We start from the raw sequence: 25,580 nt of genomic DNA, 5'->3' as shown, positions 1-25,580 counted from the left end.
GGTTGAAATGTAGCAGCCTGCAGTGGGGAACACAGTGAAGGCGGTGTGTACGAGCTGGTGCTGCACTTCTCAGAAGCTGCCTCCTGATGCTGCAGCCATTTCATGAAGTGAAGGAGGCTTTACAAATTAAAAAAATAGCTCTACACCCCTGGCCGCAATGTCCTTAAAATGAAGTCCAAGTTCGAAATATATCTAAAATAATGTATGCACTGCCATTCCCCCACAAACGGTTGTCTCCTGTGTGCTCCACTTCCTATTGGCGCACCACCTGTAACTTTATCTGCGCACGAGAGGCTGAGACCTTATGCTAACTAATTTTGATTTATTTTGTATGTTTTGGATGAAATAATATGACTGGTATAAAATAAAAATGTTTATATATTTATAATTTTGCAAATATTACGATAAACTCACAGCTATTTCGCGGCCCAGCAGTAACACCTCCGCGGCCCGGTACCGGTCCGCGGACTGGGGGTTGGGGACCCCTGGGGTAGAGCATTCCCGTACCTTAACTCACTAAAGAAAGTGCTTAGAGTCAGGTAGAGCAGTCCTGTACCTAAGGCACCAAGAGAGTTCCAGCGAGGTCCCCGTGAGGTAGTCTAATCCTGCAAAAATGTATAATGGAATAAACTCTGTGTGATTTTTTTATGTCGAATCTGTGTAATAATTGAGAGGAAAAAGCAGAAGAATAAGGACATTAAGAGTAACGACAAGAATTGTCCAGTATATCAATAATAATATAAAAGGTAAACACATATCAACCTAGTCAGATAAAAAATACGAAGTCATAATGGAAGGAGAATTTGAATGAGAAGAGCGTGAGTTAGGATCTTACGAGAACAGTGGGTTCAAGCAGAAAAATTGATTGCAGTGGGATTAAAACGGCGGATCGTAAAAAGTCCTCCACAGATCTCCGTTTCCTACGCAATAAAATGATAGCAGAAGACAGAGTAGGAGCCGACGAGACATTCAGAAATCTGTTTGTTGATTGTTCTGTCTGTTGGTTGTCATTGTTGATTAGTAAAGGTCTTGTTTTATGTTGATAAATGTTTTGGTAGACTATAGTTTGTTGTTGATTGTTGAAAGAAGCCCCCCTTCTCTTGAAAAGGCTGAGAGCTCCAGCCGGGGTGTGCTGTCTTTGTCTGTGAAAGTGCCCCCCCCCTTCTCTCGAAGAGCAGCAGCCCGGAATGTCTGCCTGTTCTTTCATCTAATGCCTGAAAGAAGGCTGCTGAGTGTTTTAAAATAAGGAGTAGAAAATCAATGAGTGATCTGAAGTTGGAGTGAATACATTGAAAATTAATAGATCAATGTGTGATTTGATGTAGTAGATATATTGAAATAAATAAGAAACAATAATTTGTTGTTTTTAGCATAGTTTTTGTAGGATACTGTTACGTCACATTGTGGTTTTGATGAGAGGTTTTGAGAACTGATTGTTACCATTGCATTGCATTGGGAATTTCATGGTATTTGTCATCAACTAAGAATTGTACTTAAATATATTTCAAAGAAAAAAATTATATTAGATACAGTAACATTAAGGGAAAGTAAAAAGAGGTTTACTGAGTATATGAGTAAACACGGACCCACCGACAAAAGGTGATTTTATTTTGGCAATGGATTTTTGACTATGCCATATTAGTTGAACCATTGTGAGACATGACGCATGAACTTTGTCTGACTCTGCATGATCCCTGCATGGCTTGATGACTATGTAACTTGATTTTTAACATTGCTGATTCTTTTTGACAGGTGAAAGTTTTCCTGATGATGAGTCATAGGACTTTGAAATAACTTTTGTAGGGGAAGATGAGTACTCTGAAGTATCTTATTTGGGAAACATGGTCTCTATAGTTTGGAGGACAATGTTTCCAGGAGGGGTATAATGGATTTATTGTTCAATTTAGTAATTTCATTTTAAGAACCATGACCTACGCACAGTAGAACAGTCCTTAGGGCTAAGACACAGTTTAGTAGAACATTCCTTAGGACTAAGACACAGTTTCGGAGCCGTCTATCACCCCCAATCTCAGGCAAGGGTAGAAAGGATAAGCCAGAACATCAAACAGAAACTCAGCAAAGCATGTGAGGAGACAGGCATGAAATGGTTAGACGCCTTGCCTCTGGCCCTTATGTCAATCAGGAGCTCTCTTAACCGAGGGACAGGTTTCTCCCCATTTGAGCTGACCCATGACCATCAGTTCCCGGGCCCAGGAGCCCTGAGCGTAGGAAAGGAAGTAGAGTTCATGAGTTCGAAACCTTATTGCCAGCAACTTGAGGGGTGGGTATCAGACTTCTCCACACAGGTTGCTGACGCCAAAGGGGGACCCGAGGAGCACGAGGCCAACACAGCAGAGTTCGTCCAGGCCTAAGTGGCTCAACCCCAGGTTCTCCGGCCCCCACCGAGTGACCCAGAGGACCTATCATGCCGTCCGCCGAGGAGGAGGATCGGGAGGACATCTCTCCAGCATCGACCCGGAAGCCACCATCAGCGGGCCGGAGGAGGAGGATCCAGAAGACATCTCTCTAGCAGGCAGCCCAGAAGCCGCTGTCAGCGGGCTGGGGGGACAAAGACACGGCAAGCTAAGACGGCACAGGGGACTCCACTTTCCGCTGAAACAGGTTGATATAGCCGGTGTGGAACTTTGTTTTAATAACCCATTTTTGGAGAGACTTTGTTTTAAAAACCCATTTTTGGAGAGACTTTGTTTTAATAATCCATTTTTTGAGGGACTTTGTTTTAATAACCCATTTTTTGAGGGAAAAGCTGCCCCTTCCCCTTCGTACCAAATGCCCTTGTTGGCTTACGCGTCGGAGGGGGAAGACCACGATGACTCAGCCGACAAGGCCTAATTTTTTTAACATATTTGGTTCTCCCTCCACTGTCATAAGAAGTTGTTATGGTGGACTGTTCCTAAAGGTTTAAATTGCTCTAAATCCCAGATTCTGATGGATTTAGATAAATGTTGGGGGACAGACACAGTAGAAAAGAATGACAGTGGTTATGTTTCAAATGCTTAGTATAAGTTGATCTCTTGAGGTGAGATCAAATGGGGGAATTAAAGTGAACAGATATTGTTCTAAACTGTATTAAAGTAAACATGTATTATTTTTAAACTGTATTGAAGTGAACTTGTACTATTTGGGACTGTTTTCAAGTAATCCTATATATATAACCTTCTCACTTACACTCACTGACCCAGATACCAGCACACACACACATATTCTTTTCAAGGTCCTTTCTGGGCATCAATATATCTGTGTACAATGTTTGATTGTCTGGGAAAGAATAGTTTGTGTGAAATATTCCTGAGGAAAGTAGAGGAGTGAATCCAGGTGCAAGATAAGATTGACTCTGTCCTTGTTTACTTCCGAAGCTCTCACGCTCTGTTCAGAAGTAAAATACTTTTTCCCAGAACTCTGATCTGCTGTATTGGGCCCGACCAGAAGTGAATCCAACCAGTAAGAACACCTAGGGGAGTGAGCAACTCCTCCCCACGGACTCTCTGATTCGCTTAGGAGTGAAATCGACCAATTAGGGATTTGGGGGGGCAAATATGTCAATGAATACTGATGTTTATTCATGCACGATGCCCCCTGTTTCTGACTGGTTGGTCCCGATATCTGTATCGCACGGCAGTAGAGCGGGGAGCGCAGAGTGCTCTGTTTAGGGGGCACTCTGTAACTTGTATTGTTGTTTTTTACCATTAAAATCAGATTATTCTTATAACTTTTATTCCGGTGTTTTGAACTCCTTCTCTTATTAATGTGACCAGACTCATCTAACGGACGGCGCGGAGCGGAGGTGGGCTTTAAGCCACCACCACTGTGTTGCTCCAACATTATATTAAATGACTTATAAATCATTTGTGTGATTATATTAAATGATTTCTTCTCTGTACCGCTGTATCACCCTCTCCACAATATCAACCAACACCGATTTCACTGTGTCCATAAACAGAGACGTCTTGGCCCAAGGAGCAAAATCAGCAGCAGTAGTACTGCAAGATTTGGGTGTCCAAAATGGTGGTGATGATGGTAGTCCAGGAGTTTGTTCCTGGCTGCAACTCGCGGGGGGAGACTTGGTTTTTCTCAGATCCTTGGCTAGTTTTCAACGGTCATCTTAGGTGGGTCCTTAGTTTTAGATGATTTGCTGAGTTGAGGGTGGGACTTATTGAGTTGAATGGGGGGAGCCATCTGTAGAATTGAGAGTTTTAAAAAAAGTTCTTTAAGCTTTGTAGCTTTTTCATCTATCATCTCCAACCAAACAGCAAGAGGTCAAATTTTAGAATAAGTAATAGTTTGTGATGATTTTACGGAATAAGTCAAAAGTATAGTTTGTCAGAAAAAATATATATAGAAAAGTCATTGTGTACAATAGTATGTTGAAAATCAAAAAAGAAACTCAATTCATTAGAAATTAATTAATATTTTATCCAGTTCTAAAGTTTTGAACCCATTAAAGAAAACCCCATTCCTTACAAAGTACTTCATATTATACCCTTTGTTAAGTGTTGCGTACATCAAAGTGTATCTAAAAGTATCTTGGTAGCAGAAAATAACTAAAATATGTAAGGTTATCAGAAAAAAAAAACATTGTTTAACTGAACAAGTGTTTAAAAAAACGGCTATTAAAAGAAAACAAATTCCTTACAAAGTACTTCATATTCTACCAGTTGTTAAGTGTTGCATGCATCAAAGTGTGTCTAAAAGTATCTTAGTAACACAAGAAAAGAGAAAAAAGCATTGATGTTAACAAAACTGGAGTGATCCACTGAAATAGCGTTAAAATCCAGTGCCTTTAAAGAAAATGTATTCAGACAAAGTATTTTATTTTCAAAAATGTTTAAGGTTTTGCATACATAAAAAGTGTATCTTACTGTTCCTTTGTGAGAGAATTACAAACAAATCTGCCGAGTGTCAGTAAAAAATGTGTTAAAATCACAAACTTGCCTTTTAGAGAAACAATCTTTAAGAAAATATCTAATCAGACAATGTACTTCATTTTCTAGTTTTAAGGTTTAGCATACCTCAATGTGTGTCTAAAAGTATCTTGGCAAGAGAAATAGGCCAAAATCTGCCTAGGCCATTAAAAAGAAACCGAATTCCTTACAAAGTACTTCATATTCTACCAGTTGTTAAGTGTTGCATACATCAAAGTGTGTCTAAAAGTATCTTAGTAACACAAGAAAAGAGAAAAAAGCCAAAATCTGCCTAGTGTCAGTAAATAAGTGTTAAAATCACAAACTTGCCTTTTAGAGTCACAGTCTTTAAGAAAATAAAATTTACACAGTGATTGATATTCTACCAGTTGTACAATGTTCCTACATAAAAGTGTGTCACAAAAGTATCTTGGTTTCGAAAATGTTTAAGGTTTTGCATACATAAAAAGTGTATCTTACAGTTAATTTGTGAGAGAATTACACACAAATCTGCCGAGTGTCAGTAAAAAAGTGTTAAAATCACAAACTTACCTTTTAGAGAAACAGTCTTTAAGAAAAGATCTAATCAGACAATGTACTTCATTTTCTAGTTTGAAGGTTTTGCATACCTCAAAGTGTGTCTAAAAGTATCTTGGCAATAGAAAAAAGGCAAAATCTGCCTAGGACTTTTAAAGAAACCGAATTCCTTACAAATTACTTGATATTCTACCAGTTGTTAAGTGTTGCATACATGAAAGTGTTAAATTAAATATTAAATTAAAAAATATATATTTCAAATATTATTATTTTTTTAAATATATATATTTCATATTTCAAATTTTTAATGAACAAGGTAAATATCATACAATTGGTATCAGTAAAATGTATAATCTACAATAAAATCTTGTTTAAAATTGTGTTACGATGTCTAAAGTTACTGATAAGTCACATGTTTCCTGCCTGGCCTTGCCCTTGGCATTAGTTTATCATTACGGGGCGCTGCCCCCGAGCCAAACAGCAGCAACCAGCACGTTGCAAAAGTCTCAATAGTAAACTGTGCCGCCGAAACATAATTTCAGCCAATCAGCGCCGTCAAATATTTTGGTCACGAGAGCGCTCACGTTGGCGCCCACGTTGCTTACGTGCGTTGACGTGAGTTGTTTTTTAGACTCGTGAGGAACTGGGGTAGTATCTATAGTAACGCAGTGTAGGCGGAGCCGTGACGTCATTTTCAATGAGCTCCCCAGAAAAACAACACAGCTGTTAGCTCTTAGCACTCAGAGCTCACAGCTCTTCATATCTGTTCCGAAACTAGACAAAAGTTAAACAAGTACAAACCACATACTGTCTGTGTCATGGCGAATACAGTCGCTGGTTTATTTATGTCTGTATAGGCCGTTGTTGTGAGTGTGGACGGTCGGAGCATTTACAACGTTAGCTTAGCCAAATCTCCATTAGAAAACACAAATTTAAAAGGTTTTTCACCTGCCGTCTGTCTGCAGACTTGTCAAAGCCTTAATTCATGGTTTTTACTATCCGGTATCAGTATGTTGTTACTTCGGCATCATTTTGAAACGTGTATTACAATTAAATCAAGGTCAAATATGTTCATCTTGTTGTAGTTGTAGCCCCCTTGAAAGCGATTCTCTCTCTAGTTTAGACTGCGGTCAAGCCAGCCTCCACTCGGAAAAACCTAGTGAAGCCAGCACTCACGTGATATTGCGGTGCGCGAATATTCTATGCATTACGGTAGAGTCAAAAAAAAATCCTCCCTCTGTGTTTAGATGAGAATAAAACAAAAACTGTCAAGTATCAAAGACTCATTTCACTTCAGGGTGATAGCAGGACATCCCATCTAGTCACTCAGGAAAAATCAGGACATTCTGATGTAGAGTTTCAAAATAAAAGACCTTTGAAATCTCTATTGTATGAGTTATCATCCATGTTTTTAGATGAGAATAAAACAAAAACTGTCGAGTATCATAGATCCATCTCACTCCAGGTTGATAGCAGGACACCCCATCTAGTCACTCTGAAAAAATCAGGACATTCTGATGTACAGTTTCAAAATAAAAGACCTTTGAAGTCTGATATATGAGCTATCATCCCTGTTTTTAGATGAGAATAAAACAAAAACTGTCCAGTATCATAGATCCATCTCACTCCAGGGTGATAGCAGGACACCCCATGTAGTCACTCAGAAAGAATCAGGACATTCTGATGTACAGTTTCAAAATAACATACCTTTGGGGACAGGGATGATAGCTCATATATGAGACTTCAAAGGTCTTTTGTTTTGAAACTCTACATCAGAATGTCCTGATTTTTTCGGAGTGACTACATGGGGTGTCCTGCTATCACCCTGGACTGAGATGGATCTATGATACTGGACAGTTTTTGTTTTATTCTCATCTAAATACAGGGATGATAGCTCATACAATAGAGATTTCAAAGGTCTTTTATTTTGAAACTCTACATCAGAATGTCCTGATTTTTTCTGAGTGACTAGATGGGATGTCCTGCTATCACCCTGAAGTGAAATGAGTCTTTGATACAAAACAGTTTTTGTTTTATTCTCATCAAAACACAGAGGGAGGATTTTTTTTTACTCTACCGTAATGCATAGGATATTCGCGCACCGCAATATCACGTGAGGGCTGGCTTGACTAGGTTTTCCCGAGTGGAGGCTGGCTTGACCGCAGGTAGTTTAGCATACTCAGCCCGACTCAGCCTGGTTGTTCCTGGCCCAAGAACCCCGATTTTATGGGGCCATTACATCACCAGAAGTCCCAATTTAAGGGGTAATTTCTCTCAAAAAAATGTTTTACTATCAACAGCCCCACCAAAAATATTTTCCACCAGCCGCCACTGCATGCCGGTGCGAAATCACACCTGCCTGTTATAACACCGCAACCCTCACATCAAAGGACAGACATCAAAGGCTAATTAGATTAGACAACAAAGGGATGTGAGGGGATGGGGGCGAGAAAGTCTCACGCACAACTTCAAAGAGACTGCCTTAATCAACACCTAGATTAACATCAGAGGCTTATAACACACCGGTGTGAAATCACACCTGCCTGTTATAACACCTCAACCCTCACATCAAAGGATTAGACAACAAAGGCGCTACACAGGGGGGCATTTCACACCTACATATGATGACACCTAACCCCTCACATCAAAGGATCTCACAGCTAGGTTTGACATCCAACTCGAACAAAGGGAGGCGGGACTTAGCTCATTAGCATAATTGGGGGCAGGCCCACCTGTCACTTTTTATGCATACTAATGAGACGAAAGGGGTATCATTATTACTACTCACACACACTCACTATCTTCTGCTCAACTTCATCGAAACTGTCTTAATTAACACATAGATTGACATCGAAGGCTAATTCGATTGACAATAGTAGGTAGACTACAATGGGGCATATCAGGGCGGCATGTTATAACACCTCGAACAGTGGTTCTTTATAGATAACACATGGAACAATGGGTCAATATGGGGGTCATTATAGATAACAGCTTGAACAATGGGTCAATATGGGGGTCATTATAGATAACACCTCGAAACAATGGGGTCATTGTGGGGGTCATTAGCAAACAAAGGGGTCATTAGAATAAGAAGTCACAGTCTCAGGCACCTGTCAATTTATAGTAGTAGCAGGTGTGACCTGTCACAGTTCCTGTCACTTTTTACGCATACTAATTTAATTGAAACAGGATTGGTAATACTACTCATTGATGGTCCCCAATGAACAGATTATGGCATTTGTTATGTTTTGAAACCAAGCAAGTTTCACACATGTCAAGTGAGTTAAAAGTGCAGTCCTGAAATATGTCATATAGTCCAAAGTGGACTATGGCAAGGAAAAGCACAAAAGCTTAAAGCTTCAAAGCTGTACTGATAAAAGAAATGAGAACATATTGTAAATCAAGGCAAATATTATTTGAACCAGCTCATGGTTTGAAATGGCAAACATTGAAAGGCAAAAGTATTATTAAAACCATGTAGCCTACTACATCATCACCTTGGTCCCATCATATACGCTGGGAAGAGAATATTTACTGTGCTTGAAAACTGGTATCACATCATCATATGAGGTTGACTTTGTGACCTGGAGAACATTTCAGCTGCAACATTAGCTCGTTGATAAGCTTGGGATATGAGATCTTTTTGTAGCCATTCGTGGTGAAGGCATCTGTGCTATTGTATGCATTATTTTTGACCCAACATTTCTACATGCATGGCAGAGTATGGCACTATTTTCACATGAATATTCTAGCCATTGTCTATTCTTATGCCACGAGCTGCAAAATGACCGCCTTACCCCACTGTACTGGCGGGTACTTGTTTAGATATACCTGGGCAGGCTCTGTTTTGCCGTGTTATCCCAACCCAGTCTCATAAAAGAACGTGCAATAACTACGTTGGTCCACAACTTGGGACGTAGTATTTCTACAAAAACGCCTCTGAAGTTGTAAGATCCCTACGTTTTTTTTCCAACACACTCTCACTCCATACACGTCCGGGAGCGACGCTTGGTCAGGGTCCCCGAGGCGTGCAGTTGTGACGCTCCTAGGCTCCTCCAGCTTCATAAAGGGACGCAAATAGCTTTCAACTGATTGCAATGTATTCCCATCTGCGGCGGGATTTGACGCTCATGGAAGCACGGCATTCGTTTGTGTCGGCTGCCCTGCCCTTAAAGGCAATGTGAGCGTCCATTCCCATTGGATAATGGAGAATTGTACACCCGGAAGTACAGATTGATTTTACAGTGATATCTGCACTACTCATCGACTAAAAAACACCAGATTATCCTTGTTACACAACGTTGATTGGTTTAAATTGTGTGCAATGCTTTTGTATTTTTCCCCTTCGATTCAGAGAAACAAATATTTGTTCTGAGTAAAGGGTGGTAGAAGACACTACACTACCCAGAATCCCCAGCTATCGTTTAGGACTACACCATGTGCTCTGTTTGACAAACCCCATGATTAGTTCTCAAGCTCTGTGATTGGATGTTGGAGTGGCAGTGCGCGAAGTTTACACGCGTCAAACAGCACTTTGAAATGGAATGAAACCCATCGACGGCACACTATCCAAATCAAGACTCGAACGTCAAGACCCCCCCCTTAGGTCACAGGCTTCTCCAACAGTGCAACACAATAAAACAGATACACAGAAAAGATAGTGCAAGTAAATTCAAAAAGAAAAATAGTAAAATGTTAAATAGTGCCATAAGAGTCTATAAGTGATTGGAATATGATATATTAGACAAATAATTTCTAAGTAGCAGCCAGATGAATGTTATGGACTTTGTTTCAAAGTTCAGGTGTTTAGTAGTCTTCTGGCCTGTGGGATGAAGCTGTCCCTGAGTCTGGTGGTTTTAGTCCGGATTCTGCGGTACCGCCTGCCAGACGGCAGCAGACAGAACAGTTTGTGGCTGGGATGATGGGGGTCTTTTATAATCCTGAGGGCTTTCTTTAAGGTTAACCTGGTATTTTTACTCCACTACATTTATTTTAGTTACTTTACAGATTTGGATTAACGATGTGAAATATAAACAACCCTTAAATCAGACTTTAGTTACACCTGAGCAAAATTCAGGGAAAGGTGATTGTCAAGTGCCAACAACCAGGAGAGATATTTGATAGTTGGTGCTTGAGAAGACTAAACATTTATCTGCAGATCCCTATAAAGCATATTCATTACTCGTTATTCTCTAATTGTTCATCAAAAACTGTATATGACGGCTATTTTGCACATCCCTTTCAAGATTTCAAGATTTTCAAAAGTGTATTGAAATATCATACACAACTAACTGTAGTTATGCAATGATGACAAACTTGGGTCATAGGTTCCTCAACAAGAGATCTATCAATATGTGTGTACCTCCACCATTAAACTGTCATATTCTGCACATTTCTTATTCTATCTACATACATCTTAGAAGAGTATAATAAATATGTATAATATCGGTTAAAATAAGTGCTTCAACATAGTTAACATTGCAGGAAAGTTGATTGTCCAACCCAGTCTCATAAAAAAACGTGTAATAACTACGTTGGTTCACAACTTGGGATGTAGTATTTCTACAAAAACGCCTCTGAAATTGTAAGATCCCTTTTTTTTCACCATTCATTCCAATGGCTGGCGTCTATGTCACATGATCTTAAAATGTCTCCCTGCAGAAAAAAACATGGCGGAACTTCGTTTTATTCTCGGTGGAAAATGCCTATTTTAAGGTTAGTTTGGCCATTAAAGTTTTGATGTCATTTGATGCGAGAAATATGAGTTGTTATTTCAGATTATGTGTGCAGTGGATGTACATGATCTTTAGTTTGCGAGTTATTACAAAGATTACTTCAGGAAAATGTGTCTATACAACGTTTTAATTGTTACCAAGGTGGTTGCTAGGGATGCTGCTATCGATATTATTTCTGGTACGTTGAGTAACTGTTTAATGGTGTTATCTTTATTGCTACCCCCTTCCCCGTCAATTTATATTGTTGGTCCACAGCGCAAACGTATTAGTTTAACAAAATCTGCATCTAAAATTGTTGCATCTATACGTTATTTTCCCGTTTTTGCCATTGGAATGAATGGTGAACAAAAAACGTAGGGATCCTACAATTTCAGAGGCGTTTTTTTAGAAATACTACGTCCTACGTTGTGGACCAACCAAGCGGCAAACTCTGGGGAACAGCCGGGATGCCAATACGGAAGTGCAACACACTGCAGTTCATACATGGGCCGCTAGGGACTGACTGCAGAAAGGAGCCATTTCCATAGACCCCCATGTTAAAATGCCCAACTTTACAGCAGAAAAAAACATGTTTCTACCCATGGATGCAATAAATATTATTATCGATATAGTTAGATTCCACCTTCATGATTATGAATCTGTGAGTGAATTGTTTTCTAACACGACCCTATTTATATTAGGTCTTAAAGTTTTTGCATAAATTAGGGCGTGGTCACTTTGATGGACATGTACATGCCTCACTGTCAGCTAACAGCAACGTGTCCAATCTGCTAGGCTACAACCATAGAGGCTACAACGTTAGTTAGTCATAGTACTGTTGACCCTTTAGCTTTAGCCGTCTTCATGGTGATTGTGCCTTTTAGGGAATATTGTTAAAAATACCAGACAATTAAAATGTTGTGCTGTGCGCTTGAATGTACTAACAGAACTCCCAAGAAGTCTAAAATGATAATATTATACATGTTAATCCCGTTCGCAGGTGTTTGTGTGCTTTGTAGCTTATCTTGTTACTTATTATTAGCCAGCTAAGGACGTAACCCTTTATACATTTTAGTTTATGATTCAGCCTTGGGTAAGACTTTTATAGTCTATGGCTATGACGCCCATAATGCTAAACGGGAGCAAATGTTAATAGGGGACACAATTATCCCAGTGGTGGCCGCCAGAGCTAACGGACTCAAGCCGCAGGAGGCTAGCTCCAGCCGGCGTCCCGGAGCTAGCCCACTGCGGCTCCGTTAGGTCCGGGCGATGGAGTCCGACGTTATAACTGGAGATCAAGGAATGCAGCGAAACGCAGACTTGGTTCGCCCGCTGTAGTATTAGCTAAATAAATTATGTTGAACAAGGCTCATTAAGCTGAACATCGCCACAATTGTTCTGCTATGTATCGGTACTTATTTTCTTCACGTGTGAATGACAAGCATTAAGAATAACAAAATATAGCTAATTCTCTTGCAGATTGTCTCATTTGATCATGAATGTAACGTTTATATAGGGGAACTACACTGTTAGCAGTAACTTGGTATGCATGTATTTCATGTTAGCTTAGCTTCTTAGCCTGAGCTAGCTCTGTTTACTTCCAGTTCGGAGGCAGCAGGTCCCGCCTCGGCTCCGCTTCTTTGCCCTTATTTGGAGCAGGCGGGATTAGACTCTGACGTCGCTGTCAAGCGTTAGTGGCCGACTCCGCCTACTAAGGGCTTCTCGGCAACTCTGCAGAATCCTATGGTTGACGTCACGGACACTACGTCCATTTATATATATAGTCTATGGGACAAACGTAGTTATTACACTTTTTTTTGTGAGACTGGTTTGGGTGTCCTGGCACCTGCGGGCCGCAGACTCAGAGGGGCGGCGTAGTTTCGGGCGACAAAGACTGCTGCTCCGGGGGCGAGAGCGGTGATTCAGGCGGGAGTAAGCTAGTGTCCACAACGGAGGGTAACGTGATGTCCCCATCTGACCTGTTGCTACTGTCTGCAGTAGATTCAGTGTTGCTGGCGTTTAGTGATGGTTGCTTTAACCATTTTACTATAAATGATTATCCACAGATGTGTGTCACTGCTGTGGAAGCACTTTGGAAATGATGCACGCGCAGTGGAGCAGGTCAAGGCCACCTGACACAATTTTTTTTCTTTGTATTTTTCTCTCCGTTCTCTTTTTTGAATAGAGGGTGCATAACATTCAATTGGGGGTGCAATGCATGCCTATGCATCCCCGAAGATCCCGACGCGAAGCCTAAAGGCTAAACACACAATCTAATCTACCCGCACAATTTGTCCCTGGTGTCGGAATATCTCGCTATGTTAGCACATTCTTATAAAACAAAACCAGGGTTGCCAACTCTCACGCATCTGGCGTGTGACACACGCTTTCACTCTCAATCTCACGCTCTGACGCTGCCCAAACTATTCTCACGCCAAAAACAAGAATACCGAAGACGAGAAAAGGTTTTGAAAACTTTTGTCACGTTGATCGTCTTCTCAATAGAACATCTTTGATAATGTCTTCTGGCCAATCAGAATCAAGATAACGGCGTGGTGTTGTTGCAGGAAGTCCCGACGGAGAATACTTTTGCTGTAGTACATCTCTATAAACATCGATACAACATTACGTGTTGATATAAATCAACACGTAATGAAATAAGACACCACGGTTTGATGATTTTTTTTATTTTATTTTTTTTATTTGATGAGGTGTGTGGGCTGTCTTTCATTTTGACACACAACAATGGAGTCTATCCACCCTTGTCCACAATGTAAAGTAATTCACACAGCCTCTTCTCTCAGTGAGCAGCAGGTTCAGCTTTCAGAACAAAGTAACAAAAAACTAAAATGGCATGAATTTTTTTTAATATCTCGTGTAGTAATACCTAGATTAATTTTTTGTCTTCTCAAGAGAGTACCAGAATGTGTATTTTATGTTAGTATTTCAAAAATATTCCTGGGGGAGAATACCCCCAGACACAGGGTTCCTGCAGGTTTCGCCAACTCAAATTTAAGACTTTTTAAGACCTTTTTAAGACCACTTTGAATAGAATTTAAGACCTATTTCACGGCAAAAAAGTATGAAGGAAAATTGCTATGAAAGAAGAAATACGTCCCATAATTACTTACAAAGTAAATGTATTCATGTTCAACATAAGAACAATGACTGAACATAACAGCATAACAGTACAGAACTGTGTTAGCGTGTTAGACAAAAAATGAGTATGTGTGTGTGTCTCTGTGTGTGCTTGTGTGTGTGTTAGGGCTGTGCAATTAGTCGTATTTTAATCGCAATTACGGTTTTGGCCTGCCACAATTACGAAAACAACATAATCGGAAAAAAAGATAATTTTGCTTTGCTACTGTGTGACAACATATTTGATCTAATTTATTTTAGTCTAATTTATATTTATTTATGTTTAGTAGCTTGTTTGTTGAACTTTTTTATTGGTATTTATTATTTTTGATATTATTTATTTAAATGTATCATTTATTAGGGTCTGAGACCTAGGTCGGCGAAGACCCTATTGAAATCGGTCGCGCAGCGACCGATAAACCTGCGAAACACACACAAAACAGGGAAAAAGACGGGCAAAAGCCCATCAAAAGTGGCCTAAATCATGACAGTAGGTGGCCCACGCCAACCTAGTCACATGGGCGCTCGCGCCCATGTGACTAGGTCGACCACCCTAGGCCGAACATTATTGATATCGGTGCGATTATTATTATTCTGATTATTATTTTAATACATTGCGCGCACTTTTGACCCCCGCAACATATGTGAAAACTCACCAAATTTCGCACGCGCGTCAGAAGTCGTGAAAATTGCGATGTGTAATTGGTTCCGGAACTTTGCGTCAAAAATTGCGTAGGCCACGCCCACTTCCGTTTGTAACGTTAACTCCCCCCACTTTAACTTTCATGTAAACGAACGAAACTCGCTACGCATATCTAGGGTGCGGAGACGAGCAAAAAAGCCTCTTGGAGGGGTATAAAATAACGTACAGGAAGTCGGCCATTTTGAATTTGGTGTTGGAAAAACGCGATTTATCGCGTTTTTCGTCCCTCGCACTTTAACGAACTCCTCCTAGGGACTTTATCCGTACCACTCCAAATTCCTCGGGTAGCTTCTCCACAAATGGGCGATCTAAAGTTATCACGGAAATTTTTTTCTTTCGCACGGCGTAGCCGTGATTTGGCGCCAAAGTTCGCGTTCGCTCGATGCTAGGCCATCCCTCAACATGGAACACGATGATGTCATAACTCAAACTGACATGCTCAGAACGCCACCAAACTTCACGTGATGGTTAACACTGCGGCCCTGAACAGCTCTACGTAAAATCCGATGTTACTTAATGTGGCGTTACCATGGCAACGGATCCCTCGCCATAATTTGGCGTCGGAAAAACGCGATTTATCGCGTTTTTCGTCCTCCGCACTTTAACGAACTCCTCCTAGGGACTTTATCCGTACGACTCCAAATTCGTCGGGTAGCGTCTCCACAAATGGGCCATCTAAAGTTATCACGGAACTTTTTTTCTTTCGCACGGCGTAGCCGTGATTTGGCGCCAAAGTTCGCGTTCGCTCGATGCTAGGCCATCCCTCGCCATGGAACACCATGATGTCATAACTCAAACTGACATGCTCAGAACGCCACCAAACTTCACGTGATGGTTAACACTGCGGCCCTGAACAGCTCTACGTCAAATCCCATGTTACTTAATATGGCGTTACCATGGCAACGCATCCCTCGCCATAAAACACGGTGTCGCTGTAACTCCAATGGACACGGTCCCATCGTCCCCCAATCTTCACTTTTATATCACCGGTTCATGCCTCAACAGCTCTACGTGAAATCTCAGATCTCACCGTATGCCGTTTCCATGGCAACGCATCGCTCGCCAAAAAACACGATGTTGTGTTAACTCAATAGAGAGGCGAAGTCCCTCCCCTTCCGGGAGCCTCCATGGGACCCCGGAAGCGGAAAATTATACATTGAAGTCAATGGAGAGAGAAAAGTTATCTTTTGATCCCGTTTGAATTGTGCCACGAATGACACATATGATGTTTGTCAATCTTAAACAATCATTTCCATGCAAAAAAAGTCACAGTTTGTCGTAAAAATGCTGAAATATAAGACTATGAATAATACGCAACTAGAAAGACTACAAATCCCAAATGCATTCTGGGTCGCGTAAGTGATGTCATAGGCGATAATGCTCCAAGACTGGTTGTGACTCGCAAAGCAAAGAGGAAGAAGAAGACTGATTTATTCCCTCCAATAAATATAAGAGATTGCTCCAATAAATTCACTTTTACAAGATGCCTGTGTGCTTTGTACGAGGTTGTAATCACAAAAGAGATCATACCACTTGCTCGTTCTATCGCTTCCCGTCTGATGAAAGGACCAGGAGTCGTTGGACCAAACATATCAGGTAATATACATGTTTTGCATGGAACATAGTCAAGTTAGCTACCTAGCTAGTAGCGAGCATGTTAGTTAGCATTATATTACATTACTTAGCCTTGTCATTTGTATTAGCCTTAACATGAAGTAAACCAAAATGTTAAACAGTAAGAGTAGTTATGATGGTAAGTATTTTGTGAAACATTTGAAGAGTAGCCTATCGCCCCCTCCACCAGGTGCTAAGGGGGCGGGAGGTAGGCTAACGCCACATTAGTATCAGCGATTTTTTCTACTTAATGCTATCTGCACAAATGGTTAGCATTGAACATTAAAAGATCAGCCAGTTCAGGGAGAGTCGAAGGAAGGAAGGCAGGCAGCTTTGCATGACATTCTTCTGGACGTGTTTCATTGTGATGATAGTGAGAGTGAGTCAATCTGTTTGTTGGAAAGACAGTAGTTGAGTGATTACTGAGAGAAAATTATTAAAAGAGATAATTATTCAGTGTTGTTACTTTAAAGTGTTGTTACTGACCTTTTTCTCTTTTATTTTCTTTGCCTCACCTGTAACTGCCGAGACCCTGAGGAACATGCACACTGGTCTGACCTGCTCTGGCAACCTGATTTCCACTGTACGTAATAGTATTTGGTTATGGTATATTATTTATATACATCAAAGGCACAATGCACCCCCCAGAGACACACATGTATTGAGTGTGATATTTTGCATTGGTCATGTGAAATCATCTTTACATACTAGAAAACTGTAGGAGCGGCAACTTGTTTTGAAATTGAATTTTTAATATCCGATAATAAAGTTGATCTGTTTTCTTTATTCTCCTCTCTTCCCAGCTCCATCCATCACCGTTCTCTGTTCCTGCAGGTCCTGCTTGCTAATCAATGCTCATATTTTTTTACACAATTACAAATAAAGTCAATGTATTGTATGACATGAAGTTGTGCTTCATTCTGAGTCAACAATAAATTCATTCTGCCTTCAGCTGCAAAATTATTGTGGACTGCACCGACATCCATGTAGCTGCCCCCCCCCCCCGTAAGATGAACCAAGCAAAGTTGACACTCAACATACAGCTGTACTCTTAAGTTTACATGAAGAATTTGTGAAATATTGGTAATAACAGGTTTAAATGATTATTAGTAATTCATTATATAATGTTCTCATCGTAGATGAGCAGACAGGGAGCAGATGAGAAAAGCAGAATATGCAGCTGCCATTTTCCACATGGAAAAGAGAAAGGGCCAAGTGTATTTGAGTGGACAAAAGAGAAATCCCAAATACGAAAAATAAATGTATACAATTTACAGATATGTATACAAATATATATATATATATATCCTATATACACCATGTATAATGATGGTGTATGATGTAGGAGGAAGTGTGGTAGATAACAAGTAAATAGAGTTACATACAGATCCATGTTACAGCAAAAGATGGAATAACTAAGAAGCACGCAGTATAATAATAATTACACGCAACAATTAAATAACTGCTCAGCATCTCCACCGCAATCCCAATCTGCTGTGTCCTGTTTTCCTCCCCTCTGCATAACACCCCATCACACATACGAAACACAACGCAGAGTCCGAGGGTGTTAAGAGTATGTTTATTTAAATGTCCTCCTCTCTACTGGCCAACACAGGGAGCATATGCTGGGTGTAGAATTGTTCCAGGAGGAGGAGATTTCCATGCCATGCAGGGTCTTTGGGGATGGGGATGATGATCGCCTCCTTCGTGGTCCACAGTAGCAGAGACTCCGGTCTGTGAAGTGCAGCTGTTATATAATATACAATACATTTTTTTGAAAAACATTTGATCAACAAAAAAGGATTTGGTCAGGATCTAGAGTCAGTGTGTAGTTTATTAATTAATCAATGCTCTCTACATTAGGAAAACACATACCAGTGTACCAGAGGGAGTCACACACAGCTGTGCCTAGATAACCAAACAAATTGACAACAGGGATGCAAACTCATCAGGTATGAAAAAGGTGACAAGGATCCGAGCCCCCCGACCCCACAGAATATCGGCTTTAAAATGAGGAATAACAGAGGATTTTAGCAGAACAACTAAAGCAGCAGTGTTAATATTAACAGAAACGCCATAGAGTCACATCTAATAGAAATATATAAAAAGCATTTATTTTAATTGTGTAGCAGTCAGTTTATAATTTTGGCAGCACTGTTGAGCATTTTGAAAATGTATTTTCATGCCTCTGTGCAAGGCTTAGTCTTTCTATCTTTATAGCCACATGGTGTAAAGTAACTAAGTTCGTAAACTCAACAAGTACTATACTTGGGCACAATTTTGAGATACTTGTACTTTACTTAAGTATTTCAATGTTTTGCTACTTTGTACTTCTACTCCACTACAGTTCAGAGGTACATGGTGTACTTCTACTCCACTAAATGTATGTAATACCTTTAGTTACTTTACAGATGTGGATGAATGATGTGAAATATAATCAAGTGTTATCAGACTTTAGTTCCACCTGGAGTAAATCCAAAAGCTACCCTGCAGTATACAAAGTCATTCAAACTAGCTGCACCTTTACCAGCTTTGAGAACACTTTCATGATCAATCATTATAAAACATATCATATTATTCTGAAATGGACCAATCTGCAAAATGACTACTTTTACTGTCGCTACTTTCACTATATTTTGATAATAATACTTTTCTACTTTTACTTGAGGAACATTTTGAATGCAGGACTTTTACTGTAACAGAGTATTCCTACACTCTGGTACTTCTACTTTTACTCAAGTACAAGAACTGAGTACTTCTACTTTTAATCAATTACAAGATATATACTTATACCACCTCTGTTTATAGCCTATGAAAAAAACGATTAGAAAACGAAGGCTAAAGCTAACGTTAGCAGATAGTGACAATGTATGCTAGTTAGCTAGCTCAACGATAATATTGCGACGGGGAAAAAAAACTTTTCAGTGCACATCACGCTCTGCCGCTCCGACAGGGAGCTCTACTCTGAACACCTGAACGGCCTGTTCTAACAGCTGTTCACCAGCGGTCCAGTCTGTGCCACAGGGACTCCGGACGCACAGTTAATATTAACGAAGGTAATGTAGCTGCTGAAGCTAGACCATCATCGCCGAGCAGCAGAGGCTTATTATACATCATGAGCAGAGCCGACAGGCAGGAAGACTCGAGCACACAGCTCGCGCTTCATTATAATATATTAAAAAAAAGCTCGCGGCCGCACATTAATCCGGGTCCCAGACCCCCTCCCATACCCCAAAAATATTTTTATTGCAGATCTACAGGAATCACAAAAACGACCTATTTTGGATTCAAAACGGAGAATTTCGCCGAAAGGTGACGAGTTTGCATCCCTGGACAAGATAACCAAAATCCTTGAATCTACACACAGCAAATAAACTCAAATGACACAACGAGATGTAAAAAGGAGATCACACATATAGTCGATTATAGAACTGGCCGCTTCAATCTGAAGAGCAACTAAAACAAAACACGGGAGTGTATCTTGTTCTTGTGAACACTAATGTTATCCACAGCATACACAGACACCACAAAGTTCTTAAGGAGAAAACTAGTTGCTAAAACAAAACACGTTAATGTAGGCCTACCTTGTTAGCTAGCTGACATTAGCCTTAAACATTGCACTCATATTACTCACTGAAAACTTGTAAAGCCGGTCCCGCATGCTGGCTCTTACAGAACCGCTCCCTTTCGTGTATGTACAGCTCTCAACATGCCCAGACTTGTAGTGATTTTCACCTCGTTTTATACTTTTTCGCCTCATTCTGAAAGAAACAGGTGAAATTTACTAACGTGACAGCCATCTGTGATGGTGACGCGTATTGTGCGAGACCAGAGACCTGTAGTTCACTGAGCGGTTTCACACAAAAAAAATTGTAACTTCACAGTTTTACGACACATTTTTATTTTTTTGACTTGCAAAATGTTCTTTTAATTTGACAAACATCATATGTGTCATTCGTGGCACAATTCAAACGGGATCGAAAGATGACTTTTCTCTCTCCATTGACGTCAATGTATAATTTTCCGCTTCCGGGGTCCCATGGGTCGGAAGTAGATGGGCGGGACTTCGCCTCTCTATGGAAAATCGTCCAAACGGCACCAGACTTCATATGATGGGTGATGGTCAGGCCCTAAACAGCTCTAAGTCAATTAGGGGATGTCATCATATGCCGTTGCCATGGCGACAGATCCCTCGCCATAAAACCCGGTGTTGTGTTAACTCAATGGAAAATCGTCCAAACGGCACCAGACTTCAGACTATCATTAATGGTCCGGCCCTCAACAGCTCTATGTCAATTATGGGGTGTCATCATATGCCGTTGCCATGGCAACGCATCCCTCGCCAAAAAACACCATGTTGTGTTAACTCAATGGAAAATCGTCCAAACGGCACCAGACTTCAGATGATGGCTAATGGTCCGGCCCTGAACAGCTCTATGCCAATTATGGGGTGTCATCAAATTCCGTTGCCATGGCGACAGATCACTCGCCATCAAACACAATGTTTGTGATACTGCTGTGACTCCTATGTACGTCGTCCGATCGGCCTGAAACTTCCCACGTTTGCCTACGGCCGAGTCCTCGAGACGCCTTTCGCGACACGTCGACGTGCGGACAACAGCCTGCGGAGCGTCGGCGTCGAAGACCCGATCAACGCTGCTTGCAGCTTTAATTTAATTTATTTTTGCATTGGTTTTTCAGTTGAATTATACGTTCAGGGTAATCAAAAGTTAAAAAGATACTGTTCAAATTATTATTTGTTTTAAAGTTCAATAAAAGGATGTTTTCAAAGTCAATGGATAGTTGTATTTAATAATCTTGATATCAATTATTGACCAAAATAATCGTGATTATGATTTTTGCCATAATCGAGCAGCCCTGGTGTGTGTGTGTGTGTGTGTGTGTGTGTGTGTGTGTGTGTGTGTGTGTGTGTGTGTGTGTGTGTGTGTGTGTGTGTGTGTGTGTGTGTGTGTGTGTGTGTGTGTGTGTGTGTGTGTGTGTGTGTGTGTGTGTGTGTGTGTGTGTGTGTGTGTGTGTGTGTGTGTGTGTGTGTCAAGAGCTCTGCTGCCTTGGCTACAATCTTTCATTGTTGCTGTTGTATGATTGGTTTTTAACTACGGTATTTAGCGTCTACAGCACCTCCACTTTTAGGGTTGATGTAGTAGACTCAAACGTCGCCCGCAGGTCCCCCGGTGTTGTTGTGGGAGCTGCTGCACTAGCTAACGCTGCACTAGCTAACGCTGCATTAGCAAAACAGACGCTAATTTATTTTGCAAAAGGTGCAGCGGGCTTCAAACACGTTCCCTTCACTGGTTTCAACCAAGTACTAAATTCGATGTTTTCCAAACAAATACGGTTGAACTTACCCATATTTATTTGTAAGTAGATTCGAAATACCTGAGTTTCTGACTGCCGCTAGCTGAAGCATGGTTGCTAGGTTAATAGCTGGGTGTTCTCCGATAAGGGGACGGGGGAAATAAAGTTAGTGATTACTGGTTCCATGTTGATTTATTTCAATACAAATTGTTGGGGGGTAATGAAAGGCTCTTACCGTACTGGTTACTTTGCAGCCCGGACATTTCCCCCAAAACACATTTAGACGCTATCGCAACACAGAAGTACCTGTCAAATCCGATCATTTTTAAGACCTTCTAAATCATATTTAAGACCTCTCTTATTTTTTTGGTCATATTTAAGACCTTTCTAAGGCCTTAAATTCAGATTATCAAATGTAAGACTTTTTAAGACCCCGCGGGAATCCTGCAGACACCCCTGCAGGGGTTGGGTTTTCAGCATGTCAACTCTTTCACCCTTGGGGAAATTGCAAGATTGGCTCCAGATCGCCCTTTTTATTTACTACAGTTCAATTTGGATTGAGACAGGGAAATAAACTAAACCTCACGCGTGGCGTTTCACTGTCAAGGGGAGCGTGTATGTAATAGGCGCTTTCACACCGCGGTACTTTTCCCACAAAGGTTCATGAGAACTTAGTTCATCAGAACTCTTTAGTTCTGATCGTGTTCATCAGAACTCTTTAGTTCTGAGTTCATCAGAACTCTTTAGTTCTGATGAACTAAGTACAGATCTCGTTCACACCGGAATATGTCCCTGGGGGTGGATTAGGCCAGAGCCCTAGAGAGAAAGAGTTACGACACTCTTTGATGTCGCCGCCAGCCGGTCACGTGGTTTATGTATGCCGGGATAGTTCAAAACGCACTTCCGGGGCAATGCTTCTCTATGGGAAAAACAGCACGAACATGGTCAAAATAGTCATAGATTAAACCAACGCTGTTATTTTTTAAAGATTGCTTTCATATTTAAATGATGTGGTTACACTTTGTATGGATTGGCACTATTTCCAAGTTTCGTTATTTAACGATATGTTGAGGGGAAAGTGTGGTAGCACAAGCAGGCTATGTTGATGTCGCTGCCAGGGCAGTCACGTCCGTAGTATAGTTGCGCTGCGCTGTCATGTTCTTCTATGGGACAGACATGTAACGATCAACTATCTAAAAATAGTTCTGTTAATTAAACGCACAAGGGGTTCTTGAATGAAATATTATAAAAGGTAAACAGAAATAATAAACGGATAATCTGCTCTTCCCACAAAATAGTCCCCACGGAAATGTATTAACTAAAGTCTATATGCACACATAATAAACAAAGACAGGTTTTCTGCGTTATTCAAATGTATTCAAAGTTTTTCGAGACAAACAAAACAAACAAAACCCAACAAAAAGTCCACTCGCGATACATTGAAATTGCCTTTACCGCCTAATCCAGGCAATAGTGTAGTTCATTGATACAAAAAAAAGGCTGTTGCTCCTGCGCCGGTCGGCGGCAAAAACAGAAATGTTTGTAGGCCTTTTTAGGCTATAATCCACAAAAAAGGAAAACACGATGATCGGCATGGCACAAAGGAGCGATCTCACAATAGAGGTTTCTCAATACTCAAATTTCCTCTCCTCGACTCCTTTCCTCGACTCCTATCCTCGATACTTAGTCCCACCCACAGGAGATGCGAGCGGAGGACTGAGGAGGGAAACCGAGGAGAGAGGAGGGGAAGCAGCAGGCGTTTAGAGAAATGAGAACTCCTCTCCTTTGAGCGGTAATTTTAAAGAGACGTCCATCGATGATGACAGGAGGCACAGCAGCACTCTGATGGACAGATGTGTTCATGACGACTTATATTATTTACTTTTAATGCATTGACAGTGCGGTATAATGAGACAATAACAGGCTACAGATGCAGACGTATACACACACACATATATTCATATAAATATATACAATTTCAGAATCAAACAAATATGAGAGCACTCTCATAATAACGTAACAAAATCAGAGACTGGATATCCCCCCAACCCCCACCCCCCCCCCCCCCCCTCTCTCTCTCTCTCTGGTCGCTGAAATGGGGAATAGAAATTACGGGCCAAAAGTTGTATTTACAAGTATTTAAAGTAAGCATAGGATACCAAACCAACTGAGACACGTCTGTCCGCCGCATCTACGCACTGTACAACACACACACCTACACACTGTACCACACACACCTACACACTGTACCACAAACACCTACAGCTCCTAAAGCATAATCAGGCTACAGCCGTTGTGTATTTTATTATGTGAAGCACTAAATGGTCTTAGAAAGATATCGACTCTTTGTTTGTAGTTATCTACTAAACTAAAGTAAATACAGAGAGTAGGCCTGTTATACTGAGTGATATATATTTTACACACTGCTCTGCTTTCTGCATGGACCTCACAGCTGTTCTCACTGTAAACATCGCGTCGCGATGAAAGCAGTTACTACAATAATATCCAGGGGATGCATGCAGAGCTGTCATTGGCTGAGATAAGTCCGGCCGTGCGTCACGCCTCCACCGTTCCCGGAAATGCATCCGTGGAGTAGCCGTGTAATGTTGTGAATCGAGTGGCCTGTGTTCGTCGTCCATAACATACGCCTGCCCATACCATAACCCCGCCACCACCATAGGCCATTCGATTCACAACATTACCCTAACCCTAACCCTAACCCTAACCCTAATCCTAACCCTCACACCAGATACTGACTAGTTTTCGGACCCCCCCAGACCCCCCAATAAAGCAAAAATGCACGTTTCAGAGTGGCCTTTTATTGTTGCCAGCCTAAGGCACACCTGTGCAATAATCATGCTGTCTAATCAGCATCTTGATATGCCACACCTGTGAGGTGGGATGGATTATCTCGGCAAAGGAGAAGTGCTCACTATCACAGATTTTTTCAGATTTGTGAACAATATTTGAGAGAAATGGTTATTTTATGTATGTAGAAAATGTTTTAGATCTTTGAGTTCACCTCATGAAAAATGGGAGCAAAAACAAAAGTGTTGCGTTTATATTTTTGTTCAGTGTATTTACAAAAAAGGGTTAGGGTAAGCAACTATTTACAAAAAAAAAACATCTGTTTCGGGGCCTGAAGATCGGTCCCAAGGGCAGATGGAAACCATTCCAGACAGGACTGGTGATGGCCACAACAACATTCCTGGAGGTCCAGCCTGACCTGTTGAGACAAGGGCACAAATTTGTTCGCACAAGCCGCTTCACTCAAGATTGCCTGGAAAACACATTTTTGTCCATTCGTCTGAGGAACTCTGTCCCAACACCTGTAGAGTTCCAATATGCACTGCGCGCTGTCACCTCCGCCAGCAGCAGCAGCAACAGCCATGGCTGACATATGAGGCTGAATAAAAAAGTGCTTATTATTTTTTTTAAAGTGTTTATTTTGTTAAAAATAAACATTTTGGATGCATGAACATGTTTTAGGCTCATCCTTCATTCACTGCTGTAGAGTAGCCTGTTCAGTATGCTATTATTTTTTGAAGACTGAATAATACCTTTGAAGAACAATCATTAAACTAGTGTGTATATTACAATACAAAGGAATCTATCCTAGCATACCATCAAGCATTA

At 40.9% G+C, this 25,580-nt stretch overlaps 1 protein-coding gene across 1 annotated transcript in view; it reads right to left on the bottom strand.

The window, feature by feature from the left end:
* Positions 1-22,056, bottom strand: part of LOC307018753 (uncharacterized protein) — a gene marked incomplete at its 5' end in the record, with an annotated part of 48,134 nt that extends 26,078 nt beyond the window's left edge. Inside the window, one exon of the mRNA XM_079649159.1 lies at positions 21,995-22,056. Coding sequence (XP_079505285.1) covers positions 21,995-22,056 — 62 coding nt within the window. The remainder of the gene's footprint in view (positions 1-21,994) is intronic.
* Positions 22,057-25,580: the final 3,524 nt, after the last annotated feature.

The sequence above is a fragment of the Notothenia rossii genome (assembly GCF_949606895.1).
Source record: "Notothenia rossii genome assembly, chromosome: 1".
NCBI lineage: Eukaryota > Metazoa > Chordata > Actinopteri > Perciformes > Nototheniidae > Notothenia > Notothenia rossii.
The sequence above is the reverse complement of the archived record's forward strand: the minus strand, read 5'-3'. Positions and strand labels throughout refer to the sequence as shown.